This window comes from Callorhinus ursinus, unplaced genomic scaffold, assembly GCF_003265705.2.
Source record: "Callorhinus ursinus isolate GAN/ISIS: 27379988/994484 unplaced genomic scaffold, GSC_fseal_2.0 scaffold44, whole genome shotgun sequence".
Classification (NCBI taxonomy): Eukaryota; Metazoa; Chordata; class Mammalia; order Carnivora; family Otariidae; genus Callorhinus; species Callorhinus ursinus.
The window spans coordinates 6,552,985-6,577,833 of NW_027397106.1; the positions used below are offsets into that span (position 1 = coordinate 6,552,985).

The 24,849-nt window shown below is 36.0% G+C and overlaps 1 protein-coding gene and 1 pseudogene across 6 annotated transcripts in view; both read left to right on the forward strand.

Moving 5' to 3' along the window:
* SENP1 (SUMO specific peptidase 1) overlaps nt 1–24,849 on the forward strand; it is a 49,128-nt gene that overhangs the window by 10,115 nt on the left and 14,164 nt on the right. For all 6 annotated transcript variants that reach the window (XM_025882750.2, XM_025882755.2, XM_073882072.1 and 3 more), the window contains 9 exons: nt 3,062–3,221; nt 7,324–7,495; nt 13,648–13,751; nt 13,834–14,120; nt 16,007–16,061; nt 19,916–19,954; nt 20,813–20,897; nt 21,130–21,285; nt 22,181–22,312. In XM_025882750.2, the coding sequence (XP_025738535.1) occupies nt 3,062–3,221; nt 7,324–7,495; nt 13,648–13,751; nt 13,834–14,120; nt 16,007–16,061; nt 19,916–19,954; nt 20,813–20,897; nt 21,130–21,285; nt 22,181–22,312 (1,190 nt within the window). The remainder of the gene's footprint in view (nt 1–3,061; nt 3,222–7,323; nt 7,496–13,647; nt 13,752–13,833; nt 14,121–16,006; nt 16,062–19,915; nt 19,955–20,812; nt 20,898–21,129; nt 21,286–22,180; nt 22,313–24,849) is intronic.
* LOC141370746 (serine/threonine/tyrosine-interacting protein pseudogene) lies at nt 9,051–9,539 on the forward strand (annotated as a pseudogene).

The window sequence follows — 24,849 nt, forward strand, 5'->3', positions numbered from 1 at the left end:
GTTACTGTATACATGATGATGAATAGCGAATAGCAACAGTGAATAACAAAGCCATATTGAAATGGGGATGCTATTAGAGTCATTCTCTAAATTACAGCCTGAAGCAGAGGATTCAGATTTGTGCCTCTACCAAATTTCATCTCATCCCTGACCAAACAAATGTATGGCATGTCACAGTCCTCCAGGGTTGCTCTCTGACAATCAGAATTTTAAATCTGTGAAGGCCAAGGGTTTCAATACTTTTTTCTTAAAGTCTTCAATTTAAATCTACTTTTTACTGTGTATTTTTCTTAACTTCGTTCCTTTGCCACACCCATTCCAGTTGATTTTAAGTCCTGCGGAATTTTGTCTCTGCTCTCTCCTTTGTATGTTTTTTCTGATAATTCCCACATTGATTTCTGAAGTCAGTCACCTTAAGCTTCATTGCTTGATTAGGTGAGATGGGGTCTCCAGTTTATCCTCCTTAGTCTTCTCATTCTGTCTTGGTGTTTGTCTCCTCTCTTGCTATTGTCTTTTCCATCAAGGTGAAAACAAACACAGGAAAGCCCCAAACTTTAGGGTCTGGAGCTTACCATTTACTGCTTTACTGCATCTGCCTCTCTGTATCAAGTTTTTTAAAAATCTCCTTCTTAATCCACTTAAGATTAGACTATTTAAAAAAATCTTTTTTAGAAGGCAGAGAAAATGCAACTCTTTTACTTTAATAACTTACTGCTGGTCAGACTTCAAGACCTCTTGCTTTTATTAACACAATTGAAAATTAAAACATTTTAAACACTAAACAAAAGTAGATTAAGATGAAAAGAAATTATTTTGCTCATGCTTAGAATCATTATCAACATCTCATCTTTGGAAAATATGTTAAATTAGGTTGCCATACTGGCATTTAGTAGATGATTTAAAGCATCCCGCTATTTATAATAACTAAATCTGAAAGTTAACAGGAGCAACTGATGATGGTTACTTTCATTGTAAGTGATTGCCTGACATACTTTTTTTAAAATATAAAGTTTATTTCATTATGTCCATAAAAGTATTGCTTGTCCTTGTAGAAAATTTGTAGAGAAAGGTAGAAAATACCCATCATTCTATTATCGGAACACAACCAAAATTAAACTTTTGGTGTATTTCCTTATAGTTTTGTGTGTGCGTATGTACACATAGTAAGTTATCTTATTTGTGGTGTTTGCAATCTGATTTCTTAATGATGACAGAATACCAGGTTAAACCATCACTAAAAAGAGTGTCTGCAGCCCCATGTGGGTCCCTCTCTAGCTCTGCTTGATTACATCAGCAATAGAAGACTATTGATTGCTTTCGTTGAGTGGGGATGGAACCACCTTGTTCTGGTTAAACAGACTGCCTGATCCTGTGCTTTTCCCTTGCATTTAAAAGCTGAAGTCTTTGTGAAATGCCCTTGAGGAGGCTACTTTGGCTTATCCTTGGTCTCAGATTTCACACTTATCAGGGTAATTTTGCATTTTTGGTAGACATTCCTCAAGTAGACATCTCTAGTTAGATCATTCCCTAATCATATTTTAGCAAAGAAGCGTAAGAGACAGATTTCTACTGTTACTACTTTGCATTTAAAGATTAAAATGTTCTGGTCCTTTAATGCTGCTTATTTTTTTTTATTAGCCTTATGTTTCTCTCCTTAAAGTAGTAATAGTAATAGATGCTAAGCATAGATACTGATTGCAAAGGTACAAGGTTATAATTAATTTTGAGAGTAAATTTAATTATTAGAGTAGGTTCATTCAGTGGTGAATCAACTGGTACTAATACCACCCCGAATGCTGCTTTTTTTTCCTGTCTTATTTATCCTAAATCCTGATAATCTTGATCAAAAAACTCACAAAAAACAAACAAAAAAAACCCACAGTACAAAACTTATTTTTGTCAGCTACCCTATTTTTTGGATACAGTATCAAAAGCCACATTAAATATTTTAAATAACATAATATTGTGCAGAGTTCTATAGTGATATGCTATGAAAGAGGATCTTCAAAATGATGCTAGCATTAGGCAAAAATTCAGGAAATAGAGAATTATCATTCTCATTTTTTCACTGGTGCTCCTCAGAGTTCCATAACCTGACATCTGAAGTTATTTTGAAGGTGCTGTTTTAAATTGTTTGATCCTGCTGATAGGGAGAGGTGGATTTAGAAATTATTCTATTCCTGGGGCACCTGGGTGACTCAGTTGTTTGAGCATCCAATACTTCATCTCGGCTCAGGTCTTGATCTCAGGCTCGTGAGTTCGAGCCCTGCGTTGGGCTCCTCGCTGGGTGTGGAGCCTACTTAAAAAAAAAAAAAAGGAAAAAAATTATTCTATTCCTAGCTGAAATTTCAAGAGACTTTTCTTACCCTAGTTTGTAAGCCACAAGTCAGGAGATTCAAATAATAAATAATCCTCACTTAGTCTGATTGCAGTAACAAGCATCGGAGGGAGTATTGATATGTCTGATGATTATGACATTAAGTGACCGAAGGTTATCATACCAGAACCAGATGCATACGATGGGTCATTCCTGCCATAAGCCAGCCAGAATAAGCAGCAATGAGGTTATCTCTGCTCTTAGAGAGAGCCCCTGAGTCGTGAACATGGTAATTAAAAATAAGAAAGTGACACCAGCTGCTTATTAAGCAATAACTGTTGTTCATTTGAATTACAATTCTCCTTGGCCCTCCACCTGCTTTCTTACTGGTCTGGCCTACCTTCTTTCAGGCCCAGGCCTGGGAGTGCTTGCAAGATATAGTTGGGGTAAAATGTTGACTTTTGGTGGACACCACGGAGTCACATTGATGCAGATAAGGCACATGGCTGTGGCAGGATTCAGCTCCTTCATCAATTTTCAGGTTAGTATGGCTGAATCAATTATAGTTTGTAGAAGTTCCCTTACTGCAGACTTTACTGGCAGTTGAGACCGGGATCTTTCTTCCATGAGAGACATGGTGCTTTACCACATTACTTTGGAATACAATGTTGGACATGGTTGCAGTCATATGGAAAACTACTACTGTAGGTGTTTGTCTAATTATTCAAACTTTTATTCTTTTAGACAACCCTTCCTCAGACAGTTTTCTTGGCTCAGGAGATTTAAGAACCTTTGGCCAGAGTGCAAATGGCCAGTGGAGAAATTCCACTCCAGCATCAGGTTCAACTTTACAAAAATCAAGAAACAGCCGAAGTCTTTACCTCGAAACCCGAAAGACCTCAAGGTAGGTATTCTGGCCTCCTAGTTCACAAGCCTTTCCTCTGATATAAGAGAAAATGGCCATGAGATAGTTGTTGACATTGGCATTGTATTTTATTTATTTTTGGGGTGCAAAAAGGTGGTTTTATTAAAGCATGGGGACAGAACCTTTGGGCAGAAAGAGCTGTTGCCCCCGGAATTGTGGAGAGCAACTTGACATTGGCATTTTAAAGGAGTAACATTGTTTCTGAATTTTAAACTGTGAAAATATGGACAAATCCATTTTAAACCTTCAACTTTTAATTTACTTGGTGCTGAATTTTGGTGACAGCCAAAGTTTCTCATTAGAGGAGAGTTTTGAGGGAAATCTTGGTGCATCTGAGTATTTTGGGATTAATATGGCTGTTATGAATCTTAAATTTCTACAACTTCAGTAGCAAAGAAATCAGTACATCTTATAGGCTCTCACATGAGCAGAGACTTGGCTTAAACCAACGAAGTTCTGCACTTCATGGCCTTAGTCAACTAGATTTAAACTACCTCTCTTAGAAAATAGAGTTATGAATTCTTTGTAACTGTTTTCTTTTTCCTTTTTAGCCCAATTTCATAAGTGCTCCCTATGCCCTCACCAAGCTTATACTGATCATTAAAGACAGATGAGGTTTGGCTTAGAAACTTTTCCCTCAGGAACTTTATTTGTAAAATATATATTTTTTAAATATTATTTATGACTTCTTAAATTTTACTCTGGTGATGGATTTTAGGAATGTCAGATCATTTAATTTCCTGCTTAGGCAAGGCTAAGCTTTCTGGTGTTGATAGAAACCAATGAATGAGATAGCTTTTATTTTATGATTATTAGCACATGGACTCTGGAAACATGTGTCAGTACTCTCAGGGGTCTTCCCCACTTCTTAACATATTTTTAGATTCCACAAGAATTCATTAATGCATTCACATTGTAAAAATTAAAACGTTGCCAATAAAACTAAAGATCCTTGACCATTCCTCACAATCTTATTGCCCTCCCTTTGGTGTGTTTCCTTCCAAACCGTTCCCCTATGCTTGGGTTTTTTTTTTTGTTTTTTGTTTTTTTTGTTTTTTTACTCCTATGTAGCATGAGATATATGCTATGTATACTATGAAATGTATAATGCTATTTTGTCTTCATTAAAGATTTTCTATATGTATTATTTGGCAAGTTGCTTTTTTTACTCGATAAGGCCATACTGTTATTTTTTTAAAATAACATTATTATAGAAACAAATACATGTGCTTTGTAAAGATTCAGAAAATACAGATAGGTAAAAACATCATTGTTTCCACCAATGAGAGATCACCTCTGTAATATCCTAGTGCATATCTTTTCAGATAGTTTTCTCTGCATTTACATGAATTTTCTGGGTGGTTATTGCCCTTAAGTCTCCTACAGTCTAGAACAGCCCTTTTTCCTTATGACATGACTTTTTCTTCATGATGTTCCACCTTTTGGACTTGACAGGTTTCTTCCTCATAGTATTATTTTGTCATCTATCCTCTGTAGTTTTTGTAAATTAGATTTTTGTCTTGAATAAAAGCTGGTGCTATGTTATATCACATTAAAAACCTACAAATCTGGTTCTCCTCATTAGTGATACTGGATTGACCTCTGGATTAGAGAGATAATAATCTGGTCCTTTTGTGCAGTTAGTTTTCTCCCCCTTGTCATGACTAGAATGTAATCTGAATGATGATACTTTGGCATTATATCAACGACCAATTTCACATCAGCCTAATAGTTACTCATATCAATTGATAATCCTTACCTGATAATTTTTTTTAAAAATTGAGGTGAAATTGGCATACAACATTATATTAGTTTCAGGTATATAACATGATGATTCAATATTTGTACATATTACAAAATGATCACGGTCTAGTTCACATCTATCGGCATACATAGTTACAAAATAGTTTTTTCTTGTGATGAGAACTTTTAAGACCAACTCTCTTAACAACTTATATATGCAATAAATATGCAATATTTAATATGCAATATAGTATTATATGCATATAGTATTATGCAATATAGTGTTATGAATATGCAATATGGTATTATTAGTTATAGTCACCATGTTGTACATTACGTCCCCAGGACTTATTTTATCCTTGAAGTTTGTGCCTTTTATCCTTCTTTGACCTGATAATAGAATAGTTTTATTAGAGTTAATGAAATAGTACTTTTCCAATGTTACTATTTCTTCTATACTTATTGTCATTCTGCTACGAAGGGGATTTTTTTTTTCCTCATTAGGTAAGGTTGTATGGTTACCCTGAAATACATCTCCTACTGGGAAGGCAGGAGATAGGATTAGATCTTTCTTTTTCATTACCAGTATTCAAAGTGGATTTGTTTTTGTTTTTTAATAGCCACTTCATGTGGTTCAGATGACTTTTTCTATTCTTTTTTAGTGTTATTCCAGATTCAGTGTGTTTCAGTCCACTACAGTCATTATTCTTTTAATGTTCACATTCTCACAGTTTTGGCTACCGGGTCTCCTTCAAGCTCACTGCTGTGTCTGGCCCAACCTCTTTAATTGTAGGTAGCATCCTTGCTTTCTGGCATTGCAAGATGCCCTCCCACTGTTTTTTGTTTGGAAGAAAGTCTTTTGCATTAAACACACACACACTCTAGGCAGCATCAGTACAAAAGGCATTGTGGGGAATTCATTATATCTTCACCAGACAAATTGTACTGCCCTTGCCTTCTTTTTGTAGCAGCATCCACCCATCCTAAGGAAATAAGCCTGTTCCTGAAATTCTGACTCCCTGTTTCTTTCCCCACTCTAACACACATAGAAACCATTGTAATTTGAAGAGTTAGAGAGCATGTAAGTGATTTTTTTTTTAAGTTTGCATTTTAATTCCAGTTAACTTACAGTGTTATATTAGTTTTAGGTGTACAATATAGTGATTCAGCCCTTCCACACATCTACCCTGGTGCTCATTACAAGTGCACTTCTTAATCCCCATCACCTGTTTCACCTGTCTCTCCCACCTCTACCTCCTCTCTGGTAACCATTAGTTTGTTCTGTGTAATTAAGAGTCTGTTTCTTGACTTGTCTCTTTCTCTTTTTTTTTCCCCCTTTGAGAGAGTATGTAAGAGCTTTTTTATTTTCTTTACACCTAGTCTGATTTCATTTGGATCCAGACCAAATGTACTGATTTAAAGAGTTGATTTCATTGAATTCAACTTAGTTGGTTGTGTATCTCTATTCTGCATCCTTAGGAAAAAAAAAAAAAAGAGAGAGAGAGAGAAAATTCAGTATGCTGAGAGCAGGTAGCTCATAACTTGCTGGGCAGTAACAGATAAAAAAGACCACACAGAAAAATAGAAAGAACTTTAAATTATTAATCTAGTCTTAGAGATAAGACTTGGTTTTAAGTTCACAAAAGTATTTTTCCTGCCAGTTTTTTTCTATTATTTGGGGTGCACAAATAGTTTAAAGAAACAAAACAAAATTCTCCTTCAGAGGAGGTAGTTAGGCCAGAAGAATTGACAGTGATGTAGCCCAGGAGAAAGCCTTCTGGTTGTTTTTTAATGAAGGAAGGGAGCCATCTGTTGGTTTTTTTAGGAAATTTTAAAATTCAGTTTAAAAGCTCCATTGAGAGGCTTCAGCTTTATCCATCTTTGCATACTGAATCTTAAAATAATTCCCTCCAAAGGATTGTGGGAGGAGGCTGCAGCGAGTAAATAGAAAGTGTATGTTAGATCCCTCAAACCCAGGTTTTCTGAAGAAGTCTAACCTGACGTACTTGTTGTCATACTGCGCAGGTCTTTGGTTCCTGACCAAGGGAAATATAAAGCTAAGAAATACAATTTTGGATGTTTGATAATTATATAGTATGGCAATCTAGGACTTCTTAAGTGGCTGAACCTGATGCAGCAACCCATGTATCATTTCTTGTATATTTCCCTCAAATGGTAACATCCCTCATTCTGCCTGTTGGTGTTGGTTTTGTTGACACTTTGGTGGTTTTTGTTATTTCCTGAAAGTAAAAATCACTAGGTTCGATTTTCTTGCTGTTCTTTTCTTACAAACTCTGGGGTTTTTTTTTTTTTTTTTTTTTGTTTTTTTTTTTTTTAGTGGATTATCAAACACTTTTACGGGAAAGTCAAACCATCACTGCCATGTGTCTGCATATGAAAAATCTTTTCCTATTAAGCCTGTTCCAAGTCCGTCTTGGAGTGGTTCATGTCGTCGAAACCTTTTGAGCCCCAAGAAAACTCAGAGGCGACATGTTAGTACAGCAGAAGAGGTAAGGAAAACCTGCAACAAAGGCTGCTAAAGGTTAGAATCTTTCCCTGTACTTAGCCATTTGTTCCCTCTGATTTCGATGTTTATTAACCATTCCATTTAATCCTTTATGTGCTTTTTCTTTCTTACTTTTTTGAGTGCCATCATCTGTGCTAAAGAAATTAAAGAGAGATTTTAGCAGGACTTCATTTCTCTTACTGTTTTCTATTCTTGTGGAGCAGCAGACTTAATTTTCACTATTTTCTAAATGACTTCTCATACATCAAACTACCTCTGTTCTCTTTTTTTTGGACCCTTCCTCAACTGGAATTTCTTGTGGCAAAACTGTTAACCTTGCTGGATTTGATAAAATACGTGCCCTTATTTCTTATTAGGACAATTTTCCCTCAGTATAAAAAGAAAATCAAGAAGCCAGCTAAATAATTTATGTCCCTTCATTATGAGTAAGAAGATCTTTGAGATCATAGATATTCCCCAAAAGAAAGATGTTTTGTTGACACTTTGGTTGTTATATGCATTCAGTAAACCTAAAGGAAAAAAATCAATTCTGTAAATATAATATGGCATATAATTTGTGTGGTAGAGAATGGGCTTGTACCTGTCAAATATTTGTTATGCATCTAGTCAGCCTTGGACTGCTTGCTATGAGGATACAAATAAATAACAATACCTTACATTTATATAGCATATAGAGTTTCCAGTATGCTTTCCACATGTATTATTATGTTGAATCATTTTAATCCTGTGAAATAGGTAGAGATGAGGTAATATCCACATTTTATACATATTAGGAGAGTGAAGGTCGGAGGTCACACAGCTAGTACATGGCCAGCCTACAACCCAGCTCTTCTGGAGTCTAGTCTGGGATGCATCCTGTTATACAACACAGTGGTGTGGTTCCAGCCCATTGGAGCTTACAGACTGGGGAGTCAAGAATACAGCATTTTGTGCTAAATAATTAGATAATTTGGTAATGAAGATCTTTTAAGTGGCAAAATTTGTGACATGGTTAGTAAAAATGCTATACATTCTGTTTGGTTTTATGTTTGTACTGAATCCGAAATATTTTAAGCAGAGGGTGACGGCAGTAGTACGTCATATTTAGTAGAGAAAGGGTAGATGAGAAACTGGCAGCAGTTGGCTTTGGTGATGAGAGCTGAGCAACAGTTATAAAAGTGAGATTTATCTTTTACTTTTGTACTACTGAATTTAGTACCATGTATGTATTGGTTATTACATAAATAATATTTTTAGATTACTGGGGTTGCTTCTGCTGGAACCTAGGCAGCCTGTGGGGTCCAGTGAGACTTGTGGGGAAGGAGACAGCAGCAGCATGGTGGCTGGATATTGGCCTCCCAACCCTCCCCTGCCTCACATGGCTGCCGCTGAGATCTCCGGGACCTTTAAGATTATCTGTGTTCATTGTAAGCCCGCCATTCACCCACTAGCCAAACAGTCCTTTGGACCACTCAGCCCCTCCTCCTTTCACTTATACCTCCGTCTGAGGACTTGGGCCAGCTGGGTTATTTTCAACCCTCCACGCCATGGGCTGGCCCATGTAGGACATGAAGCTGGAGTTCCCCTTCCTTCTGCAGTGCCAAAAAGATGGCCAAGGATTTAACCTATCCCACGCAACAAGAGATGCAGAAAATTTTGCATCAATCAGTTGTTTTTAGGTCTATATTCTGCTATGAGAAGCGACTCACTTGTAGTATAGAAATATGGAATCACCCATATAATAAAAGTAAGACAAAATATTGGACCAAACTTTATTAAATCAAAGTATCAACAGATTATTTAGATATTTAGTCTTGGATAGTATGGATAATCTAGATTAAAATATAATACTTTTTCCCCCTGGGAATAAAGAATTTACTGGTAGGAGCTTACAAAGTGGAGGAAAAGTTATTAATCCATGGAAATATTGGGATCTCCAAGGGAGATACAGTTGCTTATGTTAAAGAAGGAAAATTATGTATTAATTTTACTGCTGGATTTATCACCTTCAGGAATCTAAAGCCATCTATAAAATTAACATGATGTGACCACTGCACTGTTCAGTCTTACAACAGGAGTTTAAAAAGAATACATAAAGAAGAATTTGGAAATACGTAAGGGGTGACCAGTCCACCACTTGGCTGATGGCTGATTCAAGGATATCATTAAAGAACTGTACTGTCAAATAGGGTAACCACTAGTCATATGTGCTACTTAAATTAATTCAGTTAAAATAAAAAATTTAGTTTCTCAGTAACATTAGCCACATTTCAAGTACTCATTAGCCACATACTCTGTTGGCTGTCATGTTGGACATGTTGCTAAGTGGCTACCATGTTGGACAGTATCTCCAACACTGTTTGGAGGATGTGGATTTCTGTTTGGGAAAGAGAAAATACTAGGGATTTTAAAAATGTAAAATGGTAAAAACTGTTTCTTTTCGCTTATATGTTGCTTCCAGGCATGCTTCTCTGCAACATATTGAGCAACATTTTAGGATGTTGGACTTTCTTAGTAGATGACACTGGTGGTTTTATTCTTTAAAAACAAAACAGACTTTACAATTTTGTTATAACCAAGAATTTTGGACTTAAAGTTGTTGAATTATGTACTTTTGATAGTTGAAATTTATTTATATAATATAAATTTTAAACAGAATCAAAGTTGGGAGATTTATGAAGTTATTTGAATAATTTACAAAAGATTTTACTAGTTTTCTAAGATTTATTTTGTGTTCTCTGTTAAATTTTTATAATTTTACAGTTCAGTTTTATGATGGAGACTCTTAACAGAAGCATCTAAATGCAGGAATCTGCCAAAAAAATCTATTTTTTAAATCTATTTTTAAAAAATAGAATTCAGCACCTTATATATCTTTATACTGTTTTAAAACTTTCCTTGGTGCTTTATTATGTTTAAAATGTAACATCAGTCAATTTCTTTTACTTTAACATATTATCCAATTATTATTTCCTTTCCTCTTAATTTCTTAATTTGCTTACTCGGTAGGAACAGTTTAATAAGTAATGTACAGAGAAAGATGTTTTCTTTTACTTTATAGTACCAGATGCTCCAAAAAAGAATTGTGTTTGAAGTTTGAAGTGACTTACCTTTTTGCATTTTCTTTTGGTAAAGCCAAATGTTATATATGTTCTTTTGAGAGTTGCCGGACTATCTTTTCTTTGCCTAAAATAGAAGATAAATTCTTGTGACCTTTAAATTACTGTGTAGAACAGTGAAAAGTTCTTAACTTTTTTTCTATAATTTCTTTTTTTAGACTATAAGTTAGTTGAAACTGAAAGTATGAGGCTTCAAGAGACCTCAGATAATTATTTAGAATACAGAATATCTATTCCTGTTCATTTTATGGTGTCTAATGACTGTGAGGTTGTTCAGGCTTAGAGGCTTTTCTTTGAAAAACTAGGGAAAATATCTGTGGGTGACCTATGTGTGTTTAATTGATTTTTAAAAATCAGTTCTTTACATTGAATTAATCTAGATTTGTCATAATTTACTTTAGCTGAGTCAGTTAATGGCACCTTGGTTCTTCATGTTTTATTTAGAAGTATAAAAATTTATTCTAAGAAACCATTTTGCTGTGTGATGTGAGGGAGGAGAGAGGTGTTTTTAACTTTTTACGGTTGAAGTCTGTAGGATACAACAAGCAAAGATCCTTTCTATGTCACTGTTCTCAGTGTGCTTCTGAAGTCTTCATGTGATGGGGATATTTCTTTACATTCCCTTGGTATGCAGAGTAACCTCTTAAACCAATTTCTCTGCTTTATTTTCCTCCCTATGATGTGATAATGCAGCCAAAGCTTTTTAAAATCTAGTTTGGTAGGACAGTGGAAATGAACTTAAAATGATTGGTCAATTAAGAGTGAATTTCCATGATCCAGGTGGTATTACTCTTCTGATTTGCCTTCACTCCCTCCATTTTAACACTCCTGAAAACAACATACTGTTAACCCCACTGTATTGTGGGTTATGAATTAGGTTATTTGGTGTAGTGGGAAAGTGGGGTCAAAATTTACATTGGTGGGGTTACGCCTGGGTGGCTCAGTCAGTTAAATGTATGCCTTTGGCTCGGGTCATGACCCCAGGGTCCTGGGTTTGAGCCCCACATCGGGCTCCCTGCTCAGCGGGGAGTCTGCTTCTCCCTCTGCCCCCTCCCCCTGCTCATACTTGTGCTCCCTCTGTCTCTCTTTCTCTCTGACAAATAAATAAATAAAATCTTTAAAAAAAAATTTACATTGGTGGGTGTTCAAAAATTTCAGTCATTAAAGTGCCAGATAACACGGCTTTCCTGTATGTTGATCACTATGGAGTTGGCTGGCAATCTCTTACAATCTAATAATCTGTAATGAAGCTTCATTCCTCAGACTGTCTACTTAAAGAACCTTTATAATAACAAATTTAGTTTTTAATAAAAAGGCATTTGTTGTAGTTATAGTTTTTAAATTTATGTCGCAGATACTCATGTCCTCCGCAGTACAATAGCCAAAACCTACAGATTTGGTAATTGATATTAATGTATACCTGCTAACCATTATTACTCCTGTGCTGTCACTGAAGTGCCTGCCCAATACTGTAGACTGTCTCTTCACAAACACTAGGGAAAAGGACTGCTCTCATCTTAAATACAGTATTAATGTGTAAGGGATAAAATAATGGAGTTTATTTTCTTCATATAGAAAATTGCAATTTGTTTTTTCTCTTGGGTCTATTTTTCTACCTAATGTTCAACGAATTTTACCTTCTTGCTCATCTATTCAAATTTAAGGGTAGCTCTTTTTATAAGGAGTTGTCATGCTTCACAGTTCAAGGTGAATCTTGTTAGATCAGTAACATTATAGTGACAATGTGACTGAAATTTACTATGTAGCAAACAGTGATCAAGAAGAAAAAACTTAGTGTCTGTTTGCCTTTGCATAGATAGTTGCTTAACTCATTCTGCTTTTAATAATTATAATTGAATAAAATGCTTATGCACATATTGAAATGTCATAGTGCAGGATGCTGCTAGCCCTGGCACAAAGTATTAAAATTATTTCGTGAAGATGGGTGGTTGTATTAAACTGTATATAAGAGTTTTTGTTTTTTTTTTTTTAAAAGTACCAGGGCATGTTTAATGAATGCAGCCCACTGCTTCGGGGGGTCAGTATAGAATAGACGCTTTCCTGTGGTTACAAGTCCATATGTAAACTGGTTCTCTGCCAAGTGACCTCATTTCTTACTGCTCTTCTGATTCACACTGACCTCACTTCCTTGAACACATCAAGCACATACCTGTCTCAGGGCCTTTGCATTTGCTATTCCTCTACCTGGAATAGTCTTTTATAAATTTCTGTGACTTACCTCTTCCCCTGATACAGGTTTCTCTTGAAATATCACCTTTTCAAAGGGGTCTTACCTGTTCTTGTTCTTTCCCCTCCATCACTTTCTATTCCCTTATCTATAGTTTTTTCCATACTATCTGACTAGTCTTGTTTGCCATTCCCTTTAATGGTAATGTAAGCTCCATAAGGAAAGGAATTTTATTCAGTGCAGTATCTCTAGTGAGTGGTGCTTAGTAGGTATTCACGCTAATAAATGAATTCAGTATTGGGGCTTAGGAAGAAGAGTAAATATTGGAGATGGAAACCATCTCTGGAAAATACTTATACTCTTAAAAATATAGAGTATTTCTACTCTAGATAGAGTAGAAAACAGCAAGGTATCCCACTCTGATTTTGACTATTCTGGTTACTTTCTTGTGGTTTTTCTAGTAGATGTCAGGACTCCTAGGGTTTGTTGGAATCCTAATTGAGAGATCCTAAAATATTTTGTTTCTGGAACTCTATCACTTGACTCAAAAGTGATTGCCTCCTGGTCTTCTGGTTTCATATCTTAGAGCCTGTCTGCACTGTTATTTACATACGTGTCCCATAATTTTCTTTCTTTCTTTTTTTCCTAAAATATACTATCTGGTATTTATTTCATTTAACTCCTCTTATAATTTTCTAGAATATCTCTAATGATAATTCTTAATTATCTTGAGGGACTCTATCTGAACTTTGGCAGAACTTCTGGGAGTGTAGATGCTGTTTTCAAAAAACAATTTTCCTCACTGGATGTGTCTAAGATTTTTCTTTTCTTTTTTCTTTTTTTATATAGACAGTCCAAGAAGAAGAAAAAGAGATTTACAGACAGCTGCTACAGATGGTCACAGGGAAACAGTTTTCTGTAGCCAAACCCACCACACATTTTCCTTTACACCTGTGAGTCACAGAAACATATTTCAAATGAATTTAATTCTATATTTTATCATTTGATACTGAAACTATATTCTTCCCTTGCTAGGTCTCGATGTCTTAGTTCCAGTAAGAGTACTTTGAAAGACCCACTGTTTAAAAATGGAAACTCTTGTGCAGCTCAGATCATTGGCTCTGATACTTCATCATCTGGATCTGCTAGCATTTTAACTACCCAGGAACAACTGTCCCACAGTGTGTATTCCTTATCGTCTTATGCCCCAGATGTTGTGGCATTTGGATCCAAAGATTCTGATCCTCTCCATCAACCCCAACATCACCACTCTCTTCTACATCAGCCAGATAACTTACCAGCTTCAAATACACAATCAGAAGGTAAAATTGGTTTTGTATAACTATATTTTCAATCCTAATAGCCAGTTAACTATTTATGGGATCTGTGTGAATCACAGGCAAGGTTGTAGTATGCATGTAACTTAATTAACGTATAAGAAACTTTAAATACATATAATTCAGTTAGCCATACCACAGATAAACTAAGCCTGCAAGTAACTTACTTTTTTCTTACATGGAGATGCAAATGATTTCATATATTTTACTTAAAAGATTAACTTCCTGAGCAGAGTCTAGAGTGAGAGCACAGTCAGCCCAATTACTTCAGTACTTTCTCTGTTTTTAGTACTTTACATTGACCATTAAGTACCCTGAAATTCTAAGAGTTTTGGAACATCAATTAAGTATTGAAGTAAAAGTTCTTAACCAGGTAATACTTAAAAAACCTATATAGTAGGTTTATGCATTTTAGAATGGTCATCAGCAAATTTCAGAAACAAGAGGTTTTTTTGTTTGTTTTTTAAAGATTTTATTTATTTCAGAGAGAGAGAGAGAGCACAAGAGCGAGTAGGGTCAGAGGGGGAAGCAGGGAGCCCGATGCAGGGCTCGATCATGACCCGAGCCGAAGGCAGATGCTTAACTGACTGAGCCACCCAGGCGCCCCAAAAAGAGTTTTCTACCTCATTTTCAGCTAACCAAAATATCCAGACTCTTAGCATTCCAGTTAATGAAGGTTTTCTATAATTTTCTTTGTTTGCTTAGTTTTCCCCTTCTTTAGCTGTGTGTTGTGTGTATTTATGATAGTATGTATTTAGGTATATAACTTAAGTTTTAGGTTAAGTGGTTAGACATTAGGGATTTTTTTTTAAAGATTTTATTTATTTGAGAGAGAGAATGAGAGAGAGAGAGAGAGAGAGCACATGAGAGGGGGAGGGTCAGAGGGAGAAGCCGACTCCCTGCTGAGCAGGGAGCCCAATGCGGGCCTCGATCCCGGGACTCCAGGATCATGACCTGAGCCGAAGGCAGTCGCTTAACCATCTGAGCCCCCCAGGCGCCCGACATTAGGGATCTTTTGATAGATCATTCTCTAAGGCTCTTCCCTCCTTCCTCAGATTGTTTGTTGTTGTTGTTGTTGTTTTTTAAGATATTCCTCACTTTCTTAAAATTTTCACTTGGGGATTAAAATTGTTGGTGGCATCATTATATAGCTACACGTATTCATGAAAACCTTTATAAAATTTTGTGACATGGTTTACTGGGAACTACCATTAAAACCTTTAACCTCAGAAACACAAGTTGTATGACAAAGGCTTAGATGCAACTAAACTGAAATATACTGTAGTACATTGAAGTGTTTCATTACTTTTCTTGTACATTTAATAAATATTCTAAATGAGGTTCTAATCATCTAGATTAGGACATGATCCTCTAGAAGGACACAATTCCTGCCTTTATCAACACTGAAAATAAATGATGAAATGATAGAATTTGTACTTTTTAGCTTCTGCTACTTCTGCAGCTGTCTTTCTACCTTCTGTTCCCCCTCCTTCTTTCACCTTATTCAGCCTCATGGTAGTTCACGAACTAAAGACTTTTGAGAAATCTTGGCTTGTTCTTGTTCCCCAGGAACAGAAAGCTGCAGCTCAGGAATCAAGCACAGCCCAGGAGTAGATGATGAAGGGCATATATACTTGTATTTTAGAATGATTGCTTTCTTTGCGAGGCAAGCTCTTCACTAAGCCCTATTTCTGGCTCAGTGAAAATGGACCTGCCTCTCTTTCTCTTCCATCCTACCTTTGTCCTTATGCTGCATTAGTTTTGTGAAAATAGAATATAAGAAAGTATGGGAACTTAGACTACAGACATCTAGAGTATATAACTGTGTAGGATTTTATTAATAATGATATGCTCTTGTGTTTCTTTTTTAGGATCAGACTCTGTAATTTTACTCAAAGTGAAAGATTCCCAGACTCCAACTCCCAGGTAAGCTTTGGAAAAATGACATTCTTGACATATTTTCTTTTTCTTCTCTTTAATCACAATTTCTTCACTAAGAGTTACATAATATAAAAGTCAAACTGCCTCAGTTCAGACCTCTTGCCTGTGTTATTTGAATTATTTCAGTGACTTTCAAATTGGTCTTCTTCCTCTGGCCTCCTTGTTGTGCTTCATTCCATCTTCCACCATGTTCTCAGATCCATTCTCTGCCTGTTCTTTTACATCTTCCATTCTGCAACCAGAGTGGTCTTTTTAAAAATGCACATCTGATTATTCATTAAATTCCCACAAGAGTGGGCTATCAGACATAGAGTCAAGCCCAAACTCCTTAATATGGTATACAAAGCATTTCCTCCACATGCCTCACTTCCTATCACACGTTCTTTCCTTTAACAAGTATTTATTGATAACTCACGTGTGCCAGGTCCTAATACACACACCGAGGCTAATAGTAGTGAACAAAATGAAAGCCCTGCACTCAAGGAGCTTCCATTCTGGTTATAAGAGGTGTAAGGAAAAAGATGGGGGACAAATAATGAACAAATAGATAAACATATATGTCTGGTAGTGATAAATGTGAAAAAAAATAAAGCAGGCTAATATATAGACTGGGTTAAGGGGGCACAGTTCATCTGGGTGGTCATGGCAAGTCTGATAAGGGACATTTGAGGGGAGACGTGATGGAGGTGAGAGGAGGAGCCATATGGGAAGATGGGACTCTTGTGTGTGTTCATTACATGCTGAACTGTAATATGATATGTACTTACTTACCTTCATAGTCAGTGTTCCTTCTGCCTGGTATGTACGCCCCCCACCTCAACTTGTCTATCTAAAGAAGCAGGAGTCTCTTTCTTGTCTTTTAAGTCTCAATTCAAATATGATCTTCTATATGATACTTGACTTCTGTATGAAACTTTTTGCTCTGTAATTCAGTCAGTTACTGCTTAGATCGTAGTTTCTTTGCCATTGCTGTTTCAATTGCTGAAATGATAATAGTATCAGTTTTCCATTGAGGAATTAGGGATAACGAAATGTTCTTTCTCCTCTCAGTTTCTATACTTCTTTGCGGCTCTCCTATATGTCCTGAATTTTAGATTTTTAAAGAAAAATTCTCTGTTGTGCTTTCTCAAGGAGACTTTACAGTTTGGAGTTCTTATTCTTTATACATTTTTCTTTTCTTGAGTCAGACCTGGGTTTTGATCTTGTCCAGGCATCATGTAACTTTAGACAAGTTACTCTTCTGAACCTTAGTTTCCTTATCAATAAAAATGCCAGTATTAATACCTTACTATTTATTGAATTGCTGTGAAGGTTAACATACACAAAAAGCACTTATAAAAGTATTTTCACACATAGTACACAAAAGTAGGTATTCTTTCTTGGGAAAAAGTCGGTCTCATGTAAAGAGTGCTTTTAGTTCTTTAATAGCTCTTTACTCAGTGTGCCTTTCCTTTATGGAAGATTTCTCTTAGTGATGCCTGAAGAATGAGATGGAGGGAGAAATGGTCTGTTGGGGAAGGCTGATTGAATAATGCTGTTTATTGCAGTTGGAGCCTGCTCTCCCAAGGCTTGGTTGATTGGCTTTTTATTCTTAATCTCCCACTGCTGCCTCTTGGTTAAGGTGTAGCATTGAAGATCTGCCCTTATTTCCCAGAATATGCCATGCTGTTTCCTGTTTTTGTGCCATTGTACATGCTGATCCTAACCCCTGGAATTTTCTTTCTCTCCTTGTCCACTTGTTAAACTCTTGTTTTGCTTTGCAGAATCTGATTCAGGTGTTATTTTCTCCTCAAGACATTTCTCTGACTCCTCCAGATAGCATTAGCCTTTCCTCCCAGTACTTCTATCCCTATATCTTGTTCATTAATAATACCTTTGCACTAATCACCTAATGTTGATCATAATGCCTGGCACATGATGGGTACTTAGTAAACAAATCTTTGTTAAACATGCATTTCCTAGAAAGCCTCAAATGCTCTCTTGAGCAGCTCAAGTACTCATCATCTCCCTATTGGTTTAAGGCTTTGGTTTATTGAAAGGCACATTGCAAGAGTTAGAAAACACAGTCTTTGGAATTGACAGACATAGTTTCTAATCCTGACTTCCAAAACAGATTATCCTCTGAACCTCAATTTCCTTTTCTGTACACTATGAGTAATAATTCCTTATTACATATTATATTGAGGTTTAACTAGTATGAGGATTATCATGAGGCTTAACTACTAGAAAACCTCTAAAGCAGAATTTCACACAGAGCACTGAGTAGGTGCTCCCAAGTTGTTTTAGTTATTACTGTGTGCTTCAGTCATATGAAAAATAATGTATAATCTCTTTGAAAAGCAAAAGGATTTTGCTTTTTCCCTTGCATTTTACTTTCCTACGCCAGCAAATACCTTGATCTTTTGAAGAGCAGTACTTTTCCCTTACAGTATTCATTTATTCAGGAAGCACTGAGTACCTGCTGTCTGCCAAGCACTGTTCTTGGTGCAGAGGATACGGTAGTAAGTACAAAACACAAAAATTCCTATCTTCATTAAGTTTATGGTCTAATAAGGAAGCAGACGAATTTCAATAGCATGATCCAATACCATGAAATTCTGGGCAATTGTTGTCACTTCTTTATGTTGTGCAGTAAATGTGTTTTCATGTTTATTTGTTTTTAGTGTCACACACTAGGCCCCTCACAGTGCTACCACTGATCTCTGTGGCTTTCTATCTTGGTTGTTACATCATATTCACTGTGCCAAGGGTGTAGGCCACTACTTGTGTGTTTTCCCTTTATTAACCTCAGTGACAATGAGGAGGCAATTGAACAGCATTTTCATTGCCAAACCCTAGTCTAAGGATGATTGGGAATACTGATTCCAAAAGTTAGGCTAAGGAGCAAGGGACACCCCCTTGAGTCCTTTTTCTTGCCTTCACTAGGACAGACTGTAGCAGTTGAAGAACTGAAAGGGACTCTGATTTCCATATTTTACAAATCTGAAACTAAGACCCATGGAAATGAAGTGACTTGGTCAAAGTCACAAAGTGAATCAGGGACCACTTCCAGGAGATCCACGTCTCCTAACTCTCAATTTAATGCTTTGTTCTCTTTACTTGTTCTCTGTATCTAAGAGTTTTCTGTGGAAAGTGTTCATTCTTCTGTTTGCTTCTGTGAGAGATCCTTCAGTTAGGGATTGGCAAGGAGATGAGGCCATTTGAGAAAAGCAAGAGGCTCTAGGAGAGAGAACATGCCTGGGAGTCTTTTGCTAAGCATTATTCATTTGGACTGTCAGCAAGAGCTGTGTGGAATAGAATTGGTCGTTCATCTTTGGAGTGGAGTTGTATTGCTGATTTTCCACTTTGATTCATTCGCTCACTAGCCATTTGATATGGACTCTTGTGTGGGTGGGGATTTTCAGTGTCCAGTATGATTCCGTTGAAAATATTTTGATTCAAGTAGACTGACAAGAAGAAGTCCAAGATTTGACTAAATCATTAATAAATCTGTTAATCTGAACCACTTGGGAGGAGTAATGTTCTAGCTTCATATATTGGCAAGTGATGTACTCGTTCACATCGTGTTGGTCTCTCGTGCAAGTAAAGGGCTATGTTACAGTTAATTTCTCTGCTGAACTTTGGGTCATCTTTTTAACTAGTATGTGTGCAAATGACTCATTCTTGTATTCCTTTAGTTCCCAGTTGCAATTATTTTATGTAATTTTGGACTTTTTATTTATTGCATACATATAAAGCATTCTTGTAAATTATTTAAGTGATTGGTTTTCTTGGTGAAAATATTTGAATTTTCTTATAAGCCTCCTGCTCATTTGTTGTATTTTTTTCCCCATCCATAGTCCTACTTTTTTCCAGGCAGAGCTGTGGATCAAAGAATTGTAAGTTGTTTTTTTGGTATCATTTTTCCTTCTCCATCACTTCCTTTCCAGTTAGAAGTAGTCAATTAGCCAATCACCCTACCTATATTTAATCAGTAAAGATTCCCTATTTAATATTTATTTATAAAACAACTTTTAAGTTGTTGGATTTTTAGAATTCTGTTGGGATTGGGACATTTCTGTGCTCAGGTTTATTAAATATGTAACAATTGCTGAAACTAAATTGAATTGGAAAACTTTCAAAGTTAGATATTACATAGAAAGGAAAATAAATGCCCTTATTTTCACACTGATAAAACTAATTTAGTGAATAATTCACATTTCTGGAATTTGCAAAATTACTGAGTTTTTAGTCTCCAGTTTCAATAACTCACTTGGAGTTATCCAAATCCCTGGTCTTGTTCATTTTTTTAGAGAAAAAAAAACTCATATTTTTTCTTTTGGATCATAAATATTTGAATTGAAACCTCAATGATATCTTGTGTTATTTGCTCCTTTGGGATACAGTCTCATTTTTGGGTTTCTAGAATGAAGCTTTAGTTTCTCTGTAATCTTAGAAGCATGCTTTAAAAAAAAAAAAAAGACTACATGTTTACAAATATCCACAAAAGTCACCTGTTCACATTTAGCAATAAACTAATAATTTTCATCATTTCGATAAAAATAGGATAATTTTAATAACAACCATATGGTTTCACTCTGTCTTAAAATACAAGTGTAGTGTAGCGATAAGTTTAGTGTAAGGATTTTAGATTTTCTGTATGAGGGTTTTATATTTAAAGTTCATTGTGCATTAACAATGTGCCTGATGCTAAGACGGTGGTCTGCATTTTTGTCCCGTTCCTTTTCATTTCCTAGAACTAGTGTTTATGATTCTCGAGCACGGGAGAGATTGCGCCAGATTGAAGAGCAGAAAGCACTGGCTTTACAGCTTCAAAACCAGGTAAACAAAAATTTGGGGATAAGGTTGTAAGTAAATAGCACATCCAAGTTGAAACTAATTTGGAAGATGACCTGGATTTGGGATCAAAGCTATTGTAATTGCAAGATGTTATGGTAGCATAGCATTATAGGATTCGTGTGTGTCCTTAGTCTCTCCATCTGGTCCTACTCAGTGTATGTAGACAAGTAGTAGTTTTCCTTATCCCACTTAATTCTAAAGTTCTTTTTTGCAGAGATTACAGGAACAGGAACACTCAGTACATGATTCAGTAGAACTGCATCTTCGTGTGCCACTTGAAAAGGAGATCCCTGTCACGATCACCCAAGAAACAGAAAAGAAAGGTCATAAGTTAACTGATAGTGAAGATGAATTTCCTGAAATCACAGAGGTAAATTACATACTACAGATTCTTGTGCTAGCAAGTGTGTTTATAAAAAATACTTTGAATGAATTTCAAACATAGAAGTAATAGAACACCTGGCGTTTAAATTGTATTGCATACCCCTGCTTTCATTTGTATTACAATACCAATCTTGGCTTTCTTTTTAAAGGATTATTGGAAATTGAGGAAAGAATTGTGGGTGGCTTTTCACGACTTCAGTGAAAAAAAATTTAATAAATTTGTGCTTCTCATTTTATGTACATTTTTACTTTTAATGTATGTGTACAATAGTTTGACATCAAATAGTAAGCTGAGGCTTACTATTTTTTTTAAGTAGTAAAAAATCTGTATAAAAATTTGGAGACTATAAAAGTCTTTGTACATTTTAAGATAATCTGTTCCTTAATCCATTCTTCTGTTTGAAAAACTATCATATAGCTGGTAAGTATAACACATTTATTGTAGTTGTGCTGGATTCCAAAATTTACATTTAAAAAGCCCCAATTTTTCTAGCAAAATGTGTCTGAAGACACTATCTTTGTCCCCTTCCTACCTTTTGGGAAAGATTCTATTTGTTAGGAAATTGTGCAGACCAAAGATATGAAATATAATTAGGTCTTCTTGTGGACTTAGAAAATTTGATAGCAGAAGGTTAATTCAGACAGGAATAAAAGAAAGAAGGGTCTGAAATGTTGTGCTGCAAATGAGAAGGGAGGACAAGACAGGATGAAAGGAAGTAACCCAGGAGCTTAACTGGAAGGAATAGAAACCAAACCAAAATGTTAGGAGTGAACAGTTGATGACTGATAAATATAGTCTGGCGATTATATGGGGCATGGTGAGAAATTTAGTGTGTCTGTAGCCATGTAGGCTTCATCTCTGGTACCTCTTGGTTCCCTAGGAAATGGAGAAAGAAATAAAGAATGTATTTCGTAATGGTAACCAGGATGAAGTTCTGAGTGAAGCATTCCGCTTGACCATTACACGCAAAGATATTCAAACTCTAAACCATCTGAACTGGCTCAATGATGAGGTAATCTCACACCTGTTTTTATATTCAAATAGTAAGTGAGCATTAAGTGGAAACTAAATCAAGGCATTATCTCACTGTTTCTCGAAGTGTGGTCCTCAGATGACCTACATAGAATAGGCTCTCCTAGGTTTGTCCATTCTCCTGAGTGAGATTGAGACAGTGTGGTGGAGAAATGCATTTTAAACAAGTACGTCAGTTGATTTTTTTTTTTTAATATACCTTTGAGTCTGAGAACTGCTGATTTACCTTGTTATGTATGGAAGAGTTAGACACTGAGGGAGAGGACATTCACTCTCACTCTTTTTAAGGCACCTAGCCTGCAGTTTACATCTTCTGAGCAAATATTTAATAGCTCTGACTATGATGCAGCATGAAGGAGAACTTTGGGATTTCCATCAGGGCTTCCATTTCTATTTCCTTTTTCATCAGTACTTGTTTTAGGTCACCTAGGTTATGAGAGATAAGCTTTCTAAAATAGCCTACATTTATATATGATATTGAAAAAGCTATGTTATTAAATACACTGATATTGAAAAAGCTATATTATTAAATATTTGATGTACTGGGTTGAAAGAAAGCTATGGCCCTCAGCTCCTGCTAATAATTTTAAGTAGATTAATTACACTACAGTCTTTTAACTAATCTGTCCCCATTCTTAAACCTGGAGGAGCCTGTTTTATTTCAGAAGGATATTTTTCACAGCAAAAGAAGAGAATGGGGTTGCATTTTTTTCTCTAAGTGCTTGCTTCCTTTCTTAGGCCCAGTAGAAGCATCCCTGCCTGATATTTTGGGTATACTCAAAACTTTACAGCTGGGGAAGATTTTTAGATATTCAGTATAATAAGCACTAGGTATTCTAGATATCTAAAATCTGGTCTTGTATGCTTAGGATCTTCCAAATAATAATATTTGCTAATATCTATTGAGCATTTACATCATGTTGGGCACTCTTATAAGTGTTTTATGTGTTCTATTCATATAATAGTCACCACAAACCTTGGAGGTATATACTGTAGTTTAACCATTTCTATTTTATAGATGAAGAAACAAAGCATGGAAAGATTAAGAAACTTTCAAGGTTACATGGCCAGTAAGTAGCAGAGCCAGGATTTAGACCCAGACATTGAGTCTTATCTCTTATGTTATACTGCCTCAGAATCCTAAATTGGATCCTGTCTTAGGGTTAGATGTATAGAATTTGAGAGCCATATGCCATGCCCAGCATGTTGATTTTCTTTGGAGGCAGCTAGACTAGCCCCATTCTCTTTGCCACTGATCAGTTTCTAAAATATAGATTTCAGGGGTGCCTGGGTGGCTCAGTTGGTTAAGCAGCTGTCTTCCGCTCAGGTCATGATCTCAGGGTCCTGGGATTGAGCCCCACATCAGGTTCCTTGCTCAGTGGAGAGCCTGCTTCTTCCTCTCCCTCTGCCGCTCCCTCTGTTTGTGTTTGCTTACTCTCTGTCAAATAAATAAATAAACTCTTATAAAATAAAATAATATATAGGTTTCAGAAGTTCATCATTCCCTGAATAATATCTTTGACCAAGAATGGTAAGGAAGGTATGGTTTGATACTGTCTTGCTTTAGGGGAAATCACCCTTGCTTCTTTTGGCTCAGAATAGTGATATTAGAACATTGGATCACATAACAGGAAAAAAAAAAGTTCACTAGATCAAAGTGCAAAATGGAAATCAAGGGCAGCCAAAAGTATCCATCAATTAAATGTTTTTGATTTGAAGACATTAATCTGTGGTTTCTTGCCAGTTTCTGCCTGCCACTGCTAAATGGAAAGGGATCAATTATTCTATAGGGATTGTAGCCCATTCATTGTAAATTATGCAGAGCCTCCTAGAGGGCAGCAATGAGTAGGATAGGAGCTGAGTCCCTGCTGTTTACCGTGGCAGTTACCTTGGTGAGATCCCTTACAGGACGGCATTCATCAGGATATGTTTTCCATTCCCTTGGCCCATCAAAGATTGGGTTTTTAGCAAGCAAAGTTCATGGAAATTACATTATTCAGAAAAGTTGAGGAGAAGGAAAGATTCTTTTTCTACTTTATCTCTACCACACCTACCCATAACTTTTGTAGGAATTGCTTGTCTTCTGAGTTTAGAATGTTAACCTTGAAAGCAGGTACCAATTCACATGTCCATGATGATAACTGTTTTGGAAAGCACCATTTTCAAAGTACTGTACTTCTCAGGCTTTGAAAGTTAGTGTCTTTGGGAAGCTAACATTCTGATGTGAGGAGTTAGTAGATATCCTCAAGTATTCATATTCATTTAAAAATACATAATTCTTTTTCTCAGTTGTGAATTCTGAGTCATCTTTTGCAAGTAATTTGTGCTCTCTTCAATCCTGTTCTTCCCTCAAATAGATATTTTCATTAATAACCATTTCTTTTCTTTCTGTATCTCTTATCAGATAGTTTTATAAGCTGCTTTTAAATCTTTCTCCAGAGTAAGGTGACTGGCATATTATTCTTACCATTTTATAGACAAGGAATATCAGATCCTGGAAGTGAAAGGGATCAGATT